Genomic DNA, 16,760 nt, shown 5'->3' with positions numbered 1-16,760 from the left:
ACCCTATAAGAGGAAGTGCCTGAACAAGAAACTTAATGGCAGGATCAGAGACACAAAAATGACCGAAAATGCTTCATTCACACCATGAGATCTATTTATATATTATGAAAAGTGTTATATTGGAATGCAACTATGGAACGATGTCCACACTAAAGAGTCGGTTTATTAACCAGTGAATATGACATTTATTGAAACATTCCCTGGTGGAAAATCTTCCAGGTCCATGTGTTTCAATGGCAGTAATGAATTCTCCTGTAACAGTTTTATTATCTGTTGGTTCTGCCAGTAATACTTTTATACTTCCTGTAAAAGGGTAACAACATTGTTCTTTCTGCAGTGAAACGAAAGAGCAGTGTTGTCACCCCATGGACATGGAAGTCTCCAAAGAACAATAGAACAAATTAAAGCCCAGCTCCAGCTCCTGGCAGAGCAACTTCAGAGATTTCCAAAATGTGCAAACTTTACCATTAGTAATAAAGGAACAACCTGCAATGCACAATTTTTGTCTGTGGTCAGCTGACTCCCAGCAGCCAATCAGTTACAGGGATGGATGATCAGCTGAATTATATGGTTATATTATTGCTCGAAAAATGTTCAGAACTTAAAATTAAAAATTAAAAATATAAAAATATTGCACCTCTCATCCATGCAGATTTGCATTTCTCTGTTTAAAGTAGGACTCAGGTGACCTTACACTTGTATTTCTTTTTCTTTTGAGCCCTTTCCATAAATTTTCTTGCAGCCCTCAGACCAATATTACTATGAGCAATTTTGCTTTGTTGTTAGGCAGGGGTGGGGCTTCTTTTGCATAGGTGGAGCTTCTTCAGCATGGGTGGAGGCTTATTCAGCGAGAGCGGGGTTTCTCTGGCATAGCTGGAGCTTCTTCAGCACAGGTGGAGGCTTTTTTAGCAGGGGCGGGGCTTCTCTGGCATAGGTGGAGCTTCTTCAGCAGTTTTCAGCAGGGGCTGGCTTCTCTGGCATAGGTGGAGCTTTTTCAGCAGAAGTGGAGGCTTCTTCAGCAGGGGCGAGGCTTCTCTGGCCTAGTGGGTATGTAAAGATAGCATATAGCATATACCATATGATAAAGCAAAGAGAACCTGTCACTGCTAAAGCAGCAAACATCTTTGGAGTGTAAGTAAAACTTTTTGTTTATTGTAACAAAATGAAAAATAAATTAAATAAACTGCACTGATGTCCCTTTTGGGGATGAGGAACTCTGATAACCCCATACAGGGAGCAAGTAGTTTCCCTTTAAGGTGAACTAGACCTGACAACGCTGATCCCAAATCCTTTTTCCGCACCGCCCTACGACAGCAAGCTACGACTACATCCCTTAGGTATTTGTAGAATCTGCCACACCAGCCTGCACACAATTCTGTTTTTCTAGCCTGAAAATGGCAACCTGGGCGTGCTGGCGCTAAATATAACCCGTGCCTGTCACCAAGGTTGCTGGTGACTTTAAAAAGACATTGCTGAACAAAGAAGATTTCTACCTAGGGGAGAAAAAAAAAAACAGAAAGGAAAAAAAAAATAAAAAAGGATCCAGCAGCCCAGCCTGCTGCAGCAGGTAATTGTTGATGTGAGCTGTGATTGGCTGGCTGGGATGACTGAGCATGAATGTGCTGCAAAGCTGATTGTATCCAGGGGATGAGCTGCGAGCCCAGACCATTCATGCTTTGGGTGACGTCATCCAGTGCGGGGTCACAGCCACGCCCCCTATGTTATAAAAGCAGCAGCCGCCGGCTCGGGCAGTACAGAGCGCTCAGTGCTCCAAGCAGGCGGTCAGACTCTGGCAATACAGAATCTCACTGCGGTCACCGGGCTTTTGTCTCTCCGATCCCTCTGAGCAGGACGTCTTTGTGACTGTGGAACATCCCTTTAAGTAGGACTTTTCCCCCAGATTTTAAGGACTTCATGTCTGTTTTCTACCCCATTCCCTGGTAAGTTCTATAATGCTGCAACCCTTTGCTGAGGGTGGGATGGACATTGTGCTAAATCTCTATCTGCAAGAAAGCAAAAACCTCTTATTTCCTGTTTCTGCAAACTTTTTATAACAAAAGAATGTTCATCACTGGCAGGCTGCAGATGGACCTGGTGTCAGGGATGCCAATTAGGAAACATGCCAAGGTGCCCTTCACATGCCAGGCACTGTCCATGTGCCAGCCTGCCAACTCTGCATTCCCTGTAGGGACAATATTCAACCTTAGATGGCTGGAACTCTGACTTTTATATGAAAAAAAAAAAAGATTTTATCTAATACCTGATTTTGCAATGGTCAATCAATGCTGTATGTGAATTTTTATTGCAATTTCCAATGCATGCTTCGGTCACAAAGCTAATGTATCAGCATAAGGATCCTTATTTACTTATTCACATGGCTGGAAATAAAGATCCTTATCCGGCTATGTCAATGAAGGTTGGCATTTGCACAATGCAGTTTATAGCTTTTTTGGGGAGTCTTCTGCATGTAGATTGTGCAAACCTTAAGGGGGTTCAGAATGCAGCCATTTATATAGAAACCTAAAGGGGGTTCAGGATGTGGCCAATTAAATAGAAACTTTAAGGGGGTTCAAGATGCAGCCAAATAAATAGAAGCTTTAAGGGGGTTGAAGATGCAGCCAATTAAATAGATGCTTTAAGGGGGTTCAGGATGTGGCCATTTATTAAGAAACTTTAAAGGGGTTCAGGATCTGGCCAATTATATAGAAGCTTTAGGAGGGTTCAGGATGTGGCCATTTATAAAGAATATTAAAGGGGGTTCAGGATGTGGCCATTTAAATAGACATGCATGCACTGAAATGTGTTTGAGCTGGGTGCAAGAAAAATAATTTTGTGTGGATGGAGTAATTGGCCAATTAAGCCGCATTGTGCATGTTTAATGCAAACCCCATCTTGGTAACTGGACCCAAAGCTTTGTCTGTTGCCTGGAAGTGTTGCAGGCATTGCTGGCTTTATACACAGATTGGGTTGGGCTGTTTGGCTCCTCTGTTATGTCAGTGGAACATATTCAATGCAGGGCTAGCTTGTGTCTTGCCAGTGGGAATGAGGCGGTGAGGATGGTTTTCCAGCAGCTCTGCATTGGTTCTGGGTAGATGATGTCATGCCTTCTGCTAGAATTGGCGTCTGCTATAGCTTGAATGGCAATTGGAAGCTCCAGCCAATTCTTTCATTCACAAACTGTATTGATGAATCACTTTTGCCTTCCTTTCATTGAGCGCCTGCCTCCTGTTTGGGGGCATTCTGGTATTGGCTCAGATATTCCAGGAAACAAAGCCGGGCAATGGCATTAAAGTGCGGAAAGGGGAAATCATTACGGAGCAGCTTTAGAACATCATGTTCCCAAAAAAAAGTATATATATATATATATATATATATATATATATATCGATCATTATCAAAGATCATGCAGAGCTTTATTCCGAGAACCTTGTCTCATCAATCCCAATAGGTGGAAGATATTTGGTCTTGGGCTTGAAGAGCAGAACAGATGACCTTGAATGGTTCACCATATTGCTTATGGGTCCATGGCTTTACAAAACAAAAGGGTCTGGAACTGGTAGAAGGACTCTAGGGGTTGTTGGGAGCAATTAAAGGATTGTGCAGGTACCAGGTATGAATGATATTAACCTGCAGGATCAAGTTAGGACTTAACAGATCTTTTGGAGCATTCCTATCCTTATCCACCAGAATAGAAGGTTGGGCTAAGTAGGTTGTCGTTGGTAAGGTGGCTTTGCAGGTAGCCTTTGTGCACCACCCGGGGTTTGTATGCTATTGCTGCTGTTAAGCTTCCTCCAGGTTATTAATATTTTCTTGTTAGCTCAAAATATAGACTATTCTACAACCAAAGGTGCTCCAAGGTGTGCTTAGCATTTTTGGATAGTTTGGTGCCTATAAAGGATTGAATGTTGGTAAACATTTGTGCCCATCATATGTTGGTGCCGTGTACATAGCTGCTGCATTGCAGCTCCAATTTCCGCCCTAGGCTCCATCAGTGCTGATTTACAATTATGAGCATAGGATGCAACTGAAATAAATTAAGAAAAATATCAGTCTTGCAAATGCAGCATCTTGTTAAACCTCATGGTCACTAGTAGTTACTTATACAAGAATAAGAATGATCTGCAATGCATAATTGCAAAAGCTTGAAAAAGACCTGGTCATAAGGTGGTCAGTATTGGAGCAACTGGTTTATGGACTTCACATGCAGCATTGTAGTCCTGGTTTCTGTGCTCCTTGGGTGAGCTTTTATCTTGTAGTCCAAAAACATTCAAGAAGACAATTCAGCTTCCACTAAAACTGGTCACAAGTTGGTTTTGGTGTTGCCAAGATAAATTTTATTCTGATTCATTGTTAAGAATTCGCTGATAGAATTTTAACAATTGAAGCATCAGCCAATGGTCAAGGCTTCTTGTATGTTTCCATAACTAATGATATTATTATTATAATCCAAATGAACCAACAAATGTTTAAGAATTGAGTGTGGGTGGAAGCTTCAAGGGACCCGAATGTGCCCTCTATAACTGTTATACCCATAGATTGCTTTTATTGCACTTTTTTTACAGATGCGAAATCCCAATACATTACAAAAAGCAAACTTGCCAACACAGATAAATCACCAACAAAAAGAAAAAAATCTTGCCTTTGATTAAGCAATTAGCTGTTCAACCCGGAAGTGGAAAGCAAGCCAGATACTAAACTTCTGGTCTTTGTGCATTTAATTACTGATAAAACATGCCGTGTCCTCCACCCTGGCTGTAGAAAAAGAAATATGCTTCAAATTTACATTAAAAGCCTCCATTCCCCTTCCAGCATTACAGTCGGTGCTTTTGAATAGAGGGCTGTTTGTGCTCTTTGGTAATGGTCCAGGTAAGGTGACTGATAATGGAGCCGCATAGTTTCCACTTGCCATTTAGCGACTGCCATTGTTGAATTGTTTTTGTCTTTCATGAGATGGTCGGCCTTCTTTGTGACCTGTCATATAGCAAGGAGATTAAATGCTTGTTTGCTCAAGGTGTATGAGTTTGTGTACAGATTCTTGCAGTGCATAAAGCTGTTGGACCTTGGAATGCGCTTTGTACAGCGGGTCAAATACCTGGGGAAAAAAGCCACTCCGGTCATATAATTCCACTTTTGAAGATGGTGACAATTTGTAATTTATATATATATGGACTAGGATCAGGATTGCCTTGGAGCAGAAACAATATTCTGGTATGTTTGTTGGTTACACATAGGATGAGCATAAACCCCAGGTAGATATAACTGAACTTTCCAAAGCAGTGCTGCAATGGCGGCTTGAATAATGCACCACATTTTTCAAAGCTTCATGTTAAGCTAGTGATATAATTTACACTTTCAGAGCAGTTTATAATCCGCGCTCAACTCCAACAGGTTTCCGTGTAATTGGGAGCTGAATCATTTTGGTGGAGGCTGGACTTGCTCCATATTTCCTTTATTGCAGTGAAATGGAGTAACCCTTGCCTTAATGTGTGTATACCTGTGCAGCCAGGAAACAGATTTGACTGTAGATTATCTTGGTGGTTGGAAGGACATTGTTAGCCCAAATAAGAGCTCATCGCTTTGCTGCCAGCAGTCCTCATGTACATGGGGTGCTTTGCCATGATCCCCATATCATATTGGGCATTGTCGCTGCATGTGACTTGGTGATTCCGACTCAAAGCAGTGGCTTTGGTGTCTGCATTATGCAAGGTTTAAGCAGGGAAACATTTACTGATTGCCAGGTATAAAGCTGGAGGACTTTGCCAGCACCTAGCCCCCACATCCCCAGCTTTAAATATATATTTTAAAATAGGAACCAAGATCTCAGGAGTGATGCTTTTGTGCTGAGATGCAGGAAAAACACTTAAAGGTATGTGGGGCAGCGGTGACTGATTGCATGGATTAGAACATATCACCTTATCCTCTATGTAGAACAAAATTTAAAAACTTCTTTAAAAGAAAAATGTTTTTTAGACCAATTTTTTCATTTTGGAAAAAATACATTGTGCAAAAAAATTGCAGAAATTGTCTAACTTCCTCAATATTCATTTTTTTTTACCTTTCTTGCAGCACTGATTACCTGCGATCAGCTGAAATGACTGAGGTAATAATGAATACTCAGCCCATGGATGAGATCGGCCTCAGCCCCCGCAAAGATTCCTATCAGGTATGTGGAATGGATTCCATGCAATCGTGCAGCTTATGTAGATATGTTAGATATATGGTCCTCTCCTCCTGTGTCACTGTCTTTATCTGTCTGTCATTTGCAACCCCTATTTAATGTACTGCGCTGCGTAATATGTTGGTGCTATATAAATACTGTTTAATAAAAATAGAACGATCACTTATGTGGAGCTGCGCTGTTTGCATTGGACAGATCATTTATTAGAGGGTGCATGTTAAATTAAATTGCAGAACAAATTTCTACACAGGAAAGTGACATACCCTGCCATAGCTGTTAATGTGTGTTGTCTCACTTGCGTCAGGGACCCTTTAAAGAGAACCTGTGCTTTTTGAAAATAATTCTTTGCCCAGCTGCACACATTCTGATTCCTTTGATCTTCCAGTCTGTAATAAGATAATGCTTGGAGGTGACTAAACCCCCTACAGCGCTTGATCCAAGTGGTAATCAACATTATCTTTCAGAAGAAAGAGGAATGCATGCTAGGTTTTGCATACCCTCGGGTTCCCAGTCATTCTTCCCCCTTTTATGGCTAATGGAGTGATGGTGCAGTGGTGAAAACCTTAGTATGTCTGGCTGGGTAGGGAGGTAATTAATATGTAAGTCAACCTAAAGTGTTCAAGTTTTTGATTGTGGGAAAGTTAGAAACTCATCTGGTTCTTTCTGATATTTGGGTTCCTGTTGGGAAGATACAAGATCATGTCCTATCCTGCTGCAAAATGTTGCCAGCACTCATTAAATGTAAAATACTCATGCTTACATATCAGTTGGTCTAAACATTTTTGCTGCTGACGCCAAATGTAGATCCCATGAAAAGGGGCATTGTCAAGGCATCTGGGGACTGTGGGGGAATATCGCCCTTTGATAAGTATAACACCTATGTGTCACACGGGTGCCAGGAACTGAGGAGAGCACAGATCAGCCATTAGGGTATAGCACATTTGGGCACAATTTGGATTGAGGACCACTTTTGAAAGCACCTGTCTGGAAGCAAATGTTGGTTTTCCATACTAATCCTTAAATTTTGGCAAATCACTGACCTGGATTAATCATGTCTATATATAAGGTGGTGGAGCACCAGATATGTACATGCTTGCTGCAAGTCGGTGACCCACTAAATTGCCTTTAATCTGTTATCCAATCCAGGATATATCTGAATTCTCTGTTCCATTGACACCGCTCTCCTCTAATGACATGACTCTAAATCCTCTTATGGACGTCAGAGGATTGTCACTGGGAACAGCATGATCATTTACAGTGACAGATGAGCGAGCCCTGTACTCAGCACTGTTCTATTCTATAGAGGGGGGAGGATAAGCAAACAGCACCACGATTTGTTCTCCAGACGAGTAAACCATGGCCATTTCCAATTGGTTGCTTTCAATCCATTGTGACAAATTTTCACCCAAGGTGAACAGTCTTGCAGTCTTGGATTATCGGACGTTTGTCTGTAGCTTTATTCCAGTGTCTTCTCTATTGTGTGTTGGAGAGGCGCCAGAACCAGGGAACACATTTTCCGGCACTTCACATGTTCAGCGTCATTTGGGAATGAGGTGCACAAAATAGGGAGAAATCGTGGGTGGGGAGGTGCAAAAATTCCATGCCAGATTTGGAGATTTAGTGATTTTTAAGACATCTTGCTAAATTTAAAGCACAAGTGGGAATGAACCTTTAAAGATGCACTTTGGTTAACACGCTTGTCTTCATGCATTAAGGTATGCATAAGTGCAATGCGTGTGACGAGCATGGGTGCACTAGTTTGCCAATCATAATGGCACCCAAACTTTTCCTTACTTGCAGTTGTACTGCAGACCACTTTCACTTACCTGCATTTTTGTGTGGTGTCCATGTAAATGAATGGGCTGTCCAATGCAATGTGCATGATTTTATGGCAAAGCCAGGCCCTTAATCCAAATGACGTTCATTAGAGCAGGATGATTTATTTTTTTATATTTTAGCTTCAGATGGGTTTCAGAGAACTTTCTTTCCCCGCTGTAGTCAGATAATAGATTTGTATTCTTCTGTAACTGAGCAGTAAAATTCCATACGTTACGTTGCTAAATATACAGATGCAGTTATACAGATGCTAAATTTGGAACGGCTGACTAAATGGTTCACGTAAAGACATTTGTGTATGTGCGCATTATAATGTACTTCTATAAGCCGGGCCAGCTCAGTGGGCCGTGACTAAGCTGCTAAAACGCCAGGTTTATCTGTAAATAAAACACAAGCAGACGCTTGCAGCCAACGCCGATGTGTAAAGACATAAAATCAAGGTGTTATAGGAAGCCAACTGGAAACTGGCAGCCATTTTCCCACCACCTGGTAGGGACGAGGACATGGAGGCTGCAAATTTTTATTATAAGCAAATCCACAGCCAGATGGATATTTCCTTTAATTTTTGCATTTGCAGAATCTCTAGTTTTAATTAGGTTTAGATCTAAATTACATTCAGATGCCTAGTTTGCCATTATAGATCATTGGTGATTCTGATCTGACCATTGGAAAAGATTGGATTCATTACCGTGAACCAATATTCTGCCAAGGTGACAGGTTCACTTTGGAATTTTGCCCCCTTTGTTGCTCATAGCACCCTCATTCTCTCCTCCTGACTTGGCCTATTGCACCCATTGGCAATGCTCAGTGTTCCCATGTATTGGGGTGCCAATAGCTCCCCTTGTCCTCAGTGGTGCATCACCTGGACGGAGCACGGGGCCCTTTGTGCTACATGGTCCCCCATATTTATATGCAGCTCAGACGATGTTTCTGTAAATAGCTCGCTGTGATCCTCTGCAGCTAATCTCAGCTAAGCCCATCACACGCAATGCCGCGTCCTTGTCCCTGGAAATGATTTTAATACGTTTAGAGCTTCCATAGGAAATTCTGACTGAGATAGAAATGGCGAAACAGGAAGCCCAAAGCCGCGACTTCATGACTCATAAGCAAGCAGATTATTTCTTTCTTCCCTAGTGAAAATTTGATTGTTCAGTGAAAAGGTTCCTGTTCCAGTTTTCATCCAACCAACACCCAGCGATGTCCCAATTCCTCATTTTTACTGCTGACCATTACATAAAGGCTTAATATATGACAGGTTCTCTTTAGGTTGCAGCATTCTCTTCTGCCATCGCCTTCCCCCTCCCCCAACAGCGCACTTTGGGTTTCTACAAGCAGCTCGACTCTTGTGAATGAAATTGCTCTTTCCATCCATTGCCGATGTTAATGAGCGGTTCAGTTGTGCGTGCAGCCCCCTCGAGGCTGGAGGATATCGAAGAATCCAACGCGTCACTTCTGTCGCTGCTTCTTTTTTTAACAGTTTTCATAAATTGCATGATGTGGGATTTTTACATGCAGCTTAACCACTGCAAGACCTCAAACCGCTAATCAATGGGAAGATGGCAGAGCTGCTAAAGGTGCCAGGGAGATTCACAAATAAGCGGCACATTCATCCATTGACCACTAAGAATATTGATGAAATTTTGTCGCTATTACAATTTTTTATTTAAAAAAAAATTTTATTTGTCAACATTTTTGAGCATCTTGTCCGTTTATCATCCTGTTCACCCTCAAAAGGGCAAATTTGATCCTTGTGTGCTTGACCTGGAAAGTAGAGAATGCCATTGGCTGTAGTTGGGGATCTGTGGAGTTTCCTAAACCTTCAAACTCTTTTCTCACCTTGATAAATCCGGCAATAAAGTGCCAAACAGATATTTTTTTTAGACCGAAAAATCATTCAACAGACCTAATGGGATTATTAATATTACACAGTATTTATTTAGCGCCATCATATTACGTAGCGCTGTATAAAGTCGATAGTCATGTGACTAGCTGTCCCTCAAAGGAGCTCACAATCTAATGTCCCTACCATAGTTGTCATTATTATAGTCTAAGGGCAATTTTTGGGGAAGCCAATTAACTTAACTGCATGTGAGAGGAAACCGGAGTATCCAGAGGAAACCCACATAAACATGGGGAGAACCTGCAAACTCCATGCAGATAAGGTCCTGGCCGAGATTCAAACCTGGGACTCAGTGCTGCAAAGGCTAGGGTGCTAACCACTGAGCCACCATTTCTGATCAAAAAAGAAAGCAAATAGTTTCAGTTTCCAGCCAGAAAGCTTGTGTACTAATAGCTTCTTGTGCAATTCATTGACTTAACAGTTATTATTCCAAAACTGTTTTTGTGACTGCAAAGGCCCCTCTTGCCCCATGGTATTAGGATTAGGAGTCTGTGTATGCTTGGTGTGCTTTGTATGTCTTCCGATCTGTGCATCCTGTATTAAACTTTGGCTTAGCACCAGCTTCCTGTAATAAAGACCAGTCTCTGCTGCTCTCTTCTTAAATAGGATGACTGGTCTGGTATCCGCCCCCTCCGCTTGTAGTGGGTGGAGCTGCCAGGGTCCCTCCCACAGCTTGGCTCCCTGCACAATATACAGCACACTGATTCGACCATTTTTTTTAGGAAATAACCAGGCATTTGATGCACACAAGTTCTTTGTGACTAAGTATAATGCAGATTCAGTTTTAACTTGGGCTCTTTATCTTGACCAAGCATTACCTTCCCTTGCAAAGTAAATGCCTAACAGAACCTTGCAGTTAAGGTGCGTACACACTTCCAATTTTTATCGTTCCAATCGAACGACGAACGATCGATTGTGCAAAAAATCGTTCGTACATATCGTGCAGGAACGTTCGTCGTTCGTTTTCCGACGATAATAATTGGAAGTGTGTACGTAGCTTTAGTTAGCTCAGTAAGTGGTTTTAGGGCTTTGTTGTGCACACTCAGAAGCTGATATGTTTTGCAAATAGTCTGAAGAGTCATTTAGATAATCAAATTAACTTTCCTATTTTATCTACAACTAAATCTATAGCTGTATATGCTTCAAATGTGTGCATGCCCTCAACAGTCCGGGGGGAGGAAGTAGAGGATGGGGTGGCTTTTGTGTAGTTATAGTGACTTTGGTGACAATTGTGCACAGGATCCTGATGTTGGAACACTCAGATCCGATACACAGCCACTGTTCTCTTTCCTAAACCCAGACATCTACATTTCTGCTCCCAGCACGAAAAACGAGCTTGGTGTTCTGCTAAGCCCATCTTTCCTCACGTTTCTACCGTTATGTTGACATCTTCTAATCTTCTAAAGGAAATGTGAAGTTTATATAAGAGTACAATGCCCATTGTTCATGAAGAATGAAGATTAAGACGCTGAAAGATCAGTCAATATAAATTCAGTTGTGCCAATGTTGAGAACCGGCCACCCACGCGCCCCCTGATTAACTTTTTTGTTTTGGGGTTTCAACAACTTTTCTACACAGACTTTATGATGAAATGAACCATAGTGATTGGCATGGTGTAAACATGGAATAATTGAAATATTCCAAAATTTTTTGCCAATCCCATGCCCTATGGCAGGGATAATGGTCAGCTAAAAGTGGGTACATTGCATTTTTCTGTCTAGTATGGAAGGAGTGCATGTATTGTATAGTAGCAAATATTCTAATGAACATTTTAAGCCAGTGTTTCTAAACATTTTTAAAATGGGGGGGCCTTTTGAAATAACTTTCAGGTATTCAGGGAACCCCTTCTATATATAATATCCACAGCTCAGAGTATATTAGTGTGGTGGTCAGTGGGAAGAATTCCTCTTACATTGCTGGCCATTGGGAAGAATGTCACCCTTACAGATGGCTAAAAAAGAAATTTAATCTGTCCTGAAAGATCCATATTGCTCAAGGAACCCCAACAACCTATGGAGGAACCCTGGGTGAAAAATGCTGCTTAAACCCTTTGTTATCCAAATTTTATTCTATATCCTCCCTCCAATATTCTCTGATCTCAGCCTTTAGGCACCGGGAATCACTTAAAATAACGCCCAACTTTCACTATGCAAAGTTGCAAATCAATGGATTATTCAAAACCAGGCCATCTTGTCCCCCATCATGTGCAGCATGCTTGCCCCAGGTGCTCTTTGGCTCCTCTTACAATGTTCATCCTTCCCAGTGTTGTATATTACCGCTTCTTGCTGGGTCTGTCTGTACACTTTGCTCTTTGCACAGCTAGGTTTTGCTATCTTGAAAGTCATGAGTTTGTGGAAAAAAGAGTAACTAAGTCCATTTCCTTAACAGCTGCTTCACCTGACCTTTACGCGGCGACTTTCACAAACCTGCTGACTAATACTTTCCATCAGCATAGCGATTCATGGGTTCTACAAACAAGTGAGCTTATATGGTCTCAATGTAATATAGTCAGGAATAATGACCATGATGGATTTTTAGATATTTAGGATGAATTTGGAAGGCTGAAAAGAGGTAAAATAATGTACTGAGAAATTAAGGTTTGATAATTCATAGGGACATTGCCCCTGCTAATTGGCCCTGTGCCCCTACTACCTGGAAGTACTGGGTGCTTTATTCAGTTCCCAGGTATTGAACTTAAGTGGGGTTTAGAGGAAACTTAAGCTACGTACACACTTCCAATTATTATCGTTGGAAAACGAACGACGAACGATCCTGCACGATATCTACGAACGATCGTATAGCACCGATCCTGCACATAGAGATAACGACACGATCGTTCGTAGATATTGTACACACAATAGATACGATCGTTTGAGCAATAGAGGAACTATGTGCACGACAGGAAAGTGAACGAACGTTCGTTCATTACGCATGCTCAGACCATGGACGATCAACGAACGACCGTACACACGAACGATGTTCAACGATCGTCGTCCAATCCGATCCGCCGGTCCGGTCGTTCGTTTCCAACGACTTTCCTCGTTCGTCGGCGTCGTTGGTTACTTTTTTTTTACGAACGATTTTTGCCCAATCGATCGTTCGTCGTTCGTTCGTTTTGAAAGATAAAAATTGGAAGTGTGTACGCACCTTTAGTTTTAAACTGATGTGTACTGGGGGGTGAAACAAGCCTAAGAATAAGTTTACTTCAAGAATGGCCAAAAAGGTCCAAATTTATTGGCACGGCTGTAAATCATTTTTCTCTTGTAGACAGCAGTATTTGCCCCAGAATGTTTTTTTAGAAGCTGTAGGGAGGTGAGGACCCCTTTATTGTGACCCAAGTTTCCAGTAACCACTTAGAAAACTGCCAGGTGGTGCATCTGGCTAAAAGGCTGGGGAGAACACTGGATTGGTAGCTCCAGGGATTTTTGCCATTTGTCAATTGAATGTTGCTGCTCTTTACTTGACCTGGATTCAAAAATGGAGCCCCGTAGCATCAATACACAACATCCAGCCCATAAGGAACCAAAGGCAAATTGTTAGATATCATTGAAGTAGGCATGTTGATGGGGGAGCTTATGAAGCAGGCAAGCTATTATTGTAATATAAAGGTCTCCCGTCAACTCCAAAAAGCTCTGATTTTAGAAATAGGTCAGGCATGAAGATTTGGAATCAATGACTTACCAAGTAATCTTTTTCTTTTTTTTTTTCTACCTATACATAACCAGGAGCTAGTTTCTAAAAAGGTGGCCATATTTAGCCTCCATTGATTATGAAAAATTCTGATTTGATTGGAACTGATGATCAACCCAACATTCTGCAAATATGGACAGGTTTTTTTTAGGTGCAGTGGCTCCTGGCTTCCTTGCCTGGGAAATCACTCATTTGCTTGTTGCATGATCATTATCATCCAATTGCTAGTATTACCCAACTGGTAAGGTGACATTTGCCTCGGATAACCACAGGCTTTAACACTTTCACAAGCATGCAACATGAGCTCCAAATTTGGGTCAGCTTAGACTTTCCAATTGTTTCCAATGGACATGTGGCTCCCACAAATGTTGGAAATTACCTTTGACCAGGTTGCCTAATTTAACCTTGTCCATTGTATTGCTCTTGTGAAAGCAAAAGTGGGTCACTTGATGATCAGTTAGATAAGCGGAATTTATGAACCTTGCCAGTTGGGATTGTTCTTATAGATGGTAATTGGAGCTCACCTCTTTGTTTTCTTCTTTCAGATCTTCCCAGATCCATCGGACTTCGAGCGTTGCTGCAAACTCAAGGACAGACTTCCCTCCATAGTGGTGGAACCCACAGAAGGAGATGTAGAGAGCGGGGAGTTGCGATGGCCACCAGAAGAGTTTCTGGTGGAAGAGGAGAAAGAATCCAACTGCGACCCAACACAGAAAGACAACAAAGAGCAGTAACTCTGTAGCTGGAGATAGAACAAAATACTTTGTGATTTGGAAGAGAGAATGTCGATCCATCGCTCGACTAGGAACTTGTTAGGGAAGATTTTTCTTGACGAAAAAATGCACCAGTGAGACTTTTTTCATTTTTCTTTTTTCCATGTGAAAGAATCCAGCCTTCAATGTGATCAAAAAGCACAGAGTCTTGAAGAAGTGTTTGTATTTTTTTTTCTTTTTGTTAGAGATTACTATCTGGAGTCGTTTCCTAAGCCTAGAAGCACCAATAATGATTCTTCAGTTGCTGAGACAACCTGAAGATGGAACTCGTATGGAATCAAGGAAACAGTACGGGAACTGCTTTTTCTGCACGAGAATGTTCAACCAGTCATCTCCCTCCACCTGAATGTTAATCCGTGCTATCTAGCAACAAGTATTTGGAAAGACTGCTTAGAATCTGATGTCTATTAGTCTGTCAACCAATGTGATCTGGTGGACTGGCTGTTCTCCATGGCTCCTCTTCGACAAGTTGTGTTGGCATCAATAAGTGTTGTATCTCTGTAATTGGCTATATAGTGGAATCTTGTCTGTGTCAATGGCAATTTTCATCAGTGTACAGGAATGCATTGTTGTCATGTATTTGTATCCTGTACGGTGTTTCTCGATAGTCTATAATTCCTCTCCAACATAGGCATCATAGACTAATGTTTAGGATATTATCTTCATTTTTCTGGTGAAGTAGCCACTAGAAATGAGCAATCTCAAACATGTAGCTCAAGATCCAACTTGACTCAGGCTGACAAAGTCTACAATTTTTAGCTGGTTCTAATCCATGTTCCCCTCCGCCATTTTGTTTTTGTTAACCCACAAGAAATACTTAGCTTGACAAAAGCTGGGTTGGTGCAACATTTCTACCCTTAGGTAGAGTTGGATACTTCCTTCCATGGTGACCTGGTAAAGGTCCTTTGGAGCTCTTCTTGTTCACAACGCAGTAATGGTTCTTGGCACAGGTTTGTTGGTGGCCATGCCATATCCTTGCCCCATACAAAACCAGTTTGATAAATGGAGTCTTTTCATCGATCCGTCAAGTTTTGGGAGCAATGTTCATTCTATGTCGATGTGCTCTTTGCAAGTCTCAATAGGCCTGGCAAATATTTGGCTCTTGAAGGCATCAGTTAAATTTGCCACAAGACCATATTTCCCAATTCACTCAGTCGTGTTCAGAAGACCTTTCAGGGTCTTGCATTGTTTTCCTATAAAAGAAGCCTCTTGCTCTCTCAGGCCCTCACGGATGAATCTGATAAACTATGACAGGTCTAAAAATAAATGCATCCGGTTCTTTCAACAAAATCCCACATTCACTTGACAAAAAATGCCTTTCACAAGACCCCCAGTGCCCTTCACAGAACCAGCTATCTGCGTTCTATTTAAAGCCTCCTTTAGTATTTTTTTTTTTTCTCTTCCCTGTCCGTTGAAATGAAAAATACCTCATTTTAAAAAAAACGCTGGTGGCTATGGAGGAAAGATTGCCTGCACACATTAGATGGTTCAATGTTCCCGTAAGTCTGTTTTCTAGATTTTTTTATTTTTTTCCTGAATATAGAGCAATAATTTTGTCTGTGCTTTGAACTGTCAATGCAAAATGTAAAGCTTTCTTCCCATTTGTGTATCTTGCTAGAAGCGCATGTAAAATGTTCATGGAAAAAGGAATTTTTTTTTTCGATGAATAGTGTCGGTGTCTTTGTCACCAGCTGATCCGTCTCCGGGATTTTGTGCTGTGGATCTGTTTTTTATGATGAGCTGTTTTCAGTGTTAGAGGACAATTTGGGCACGGCAAATGTGCTCCTAAAACTCAAGTCCTTCTTTGTCCATCCAAGAATGGGGCAAAATCCCGCCACAACCTATAGCAAGCGTTGAACATCCACCGGCCTCGTCGGAGGGCAGCAAACCTGGGTGGAAGCACCTATTTTTTTTGGATTTGTCTCCTTTTTTGTTTTTTTTCCAAGTATTGTATATTTCCAGTTGTTAATGGATGTCCGCGAACAAAAGCACTCAACTCTGTTGTAATATAGTATACATATATATATATTTCTGTAATTTTGAGGCTCAGGGAGAAGCTAGCTTTTTTTTTTTTTCAAAAACTTTTTTTGTCACTGTGACATTTGTAAATAAAAGTTTGAAACTGCTTTCCAAGCATGGTTTGAGAATTGTTTTCTTTATCTGGAGGAGACCCGTGCACCCATTTCACTTCCTGCCTGTCAGTCTGCTTTTCATCAAAGCCATGCGGTGCTTGGAGATTGGTATGCGGCTGCCCATTCTGGACCATAAATCACTGGACAGTGTATGGTGTTACTGTATGCCAGGTTGCCAGGATAGCACAGTCACGCAACTGTCTGCTGGGGGGTTATGGAGTACAAAACGCATGGCCAGGGATAGCAACACT

At 41.5% G+C, this 16,760-nt stretch overlaps 1 protein-coding gene across 1 annotated transcript; it reads left to right on the top strand.

Annotated features, from left to right (window-relative positions):
- Nucleotides 1-1,738: 1,738 nt before the first annotated feature.
- On the top strand, nucleotides 1,739-16,511 carry LBH (LBH regulator of WNT signaling pathway). Its single transcript, XM_072409965.1, has 3 exons — nucleotides 1,739-1,940; nucleotides 6,067-6,163; nucleotides 14,150-16,511. Exons 1-3 carry the CDS (start codon nucleotides 1,915-1,917, stop codon nucleotides 14,336-14,338), a joined length of 312 nt encoding a protein of 103 aa, XP_072266066.1. The 5' UTR covers nucleotides 1,739-1,914; the 3' UTR covers nucleotides 14,339-16,511.
- Nucleotides 16,512-16,760: the final 249 nt, after the last annotated feature.

Source organism: Pyxicephalus adspersus, chromosome 4 (genome assembly GCF_032062135.1).
Source record: "Pyxicephalus adspersus chromosome 4, UCB_Pads_2.0, whole genome shotgun sequence".
Lineage (NCBI taxonomy): Eukaryota > Metazoa > Chordata > Amphibia > Anura > Pyxicephalidae > Pyxicephalus > Pyxicephalus adspersus.
This window is presented reverse-complemented; position numbering and strand designations above follow the sequence as displayed.

Coding starts and splice junctions, on each gene's coding strand:
- LBH (XM_072409965.1), top strand. CDS start 1,915: ATGTCTGTTTTCTACCCCATTCCCTG. Junction 1,941..6,066: donor GTTTTCTACCCCATTCCCTG/GTAAGTTCTATA, acceptor CCTTTCTTGCAG/CACTGATTACCTGCGATCAG. Junction 6,164..14,149: donor CCCGCAAAGATTCCTATCAG/GTATGTGGAATG, acceptor TTCTTCTTTCAG/ATCTTCCCAGATCCATCGGA.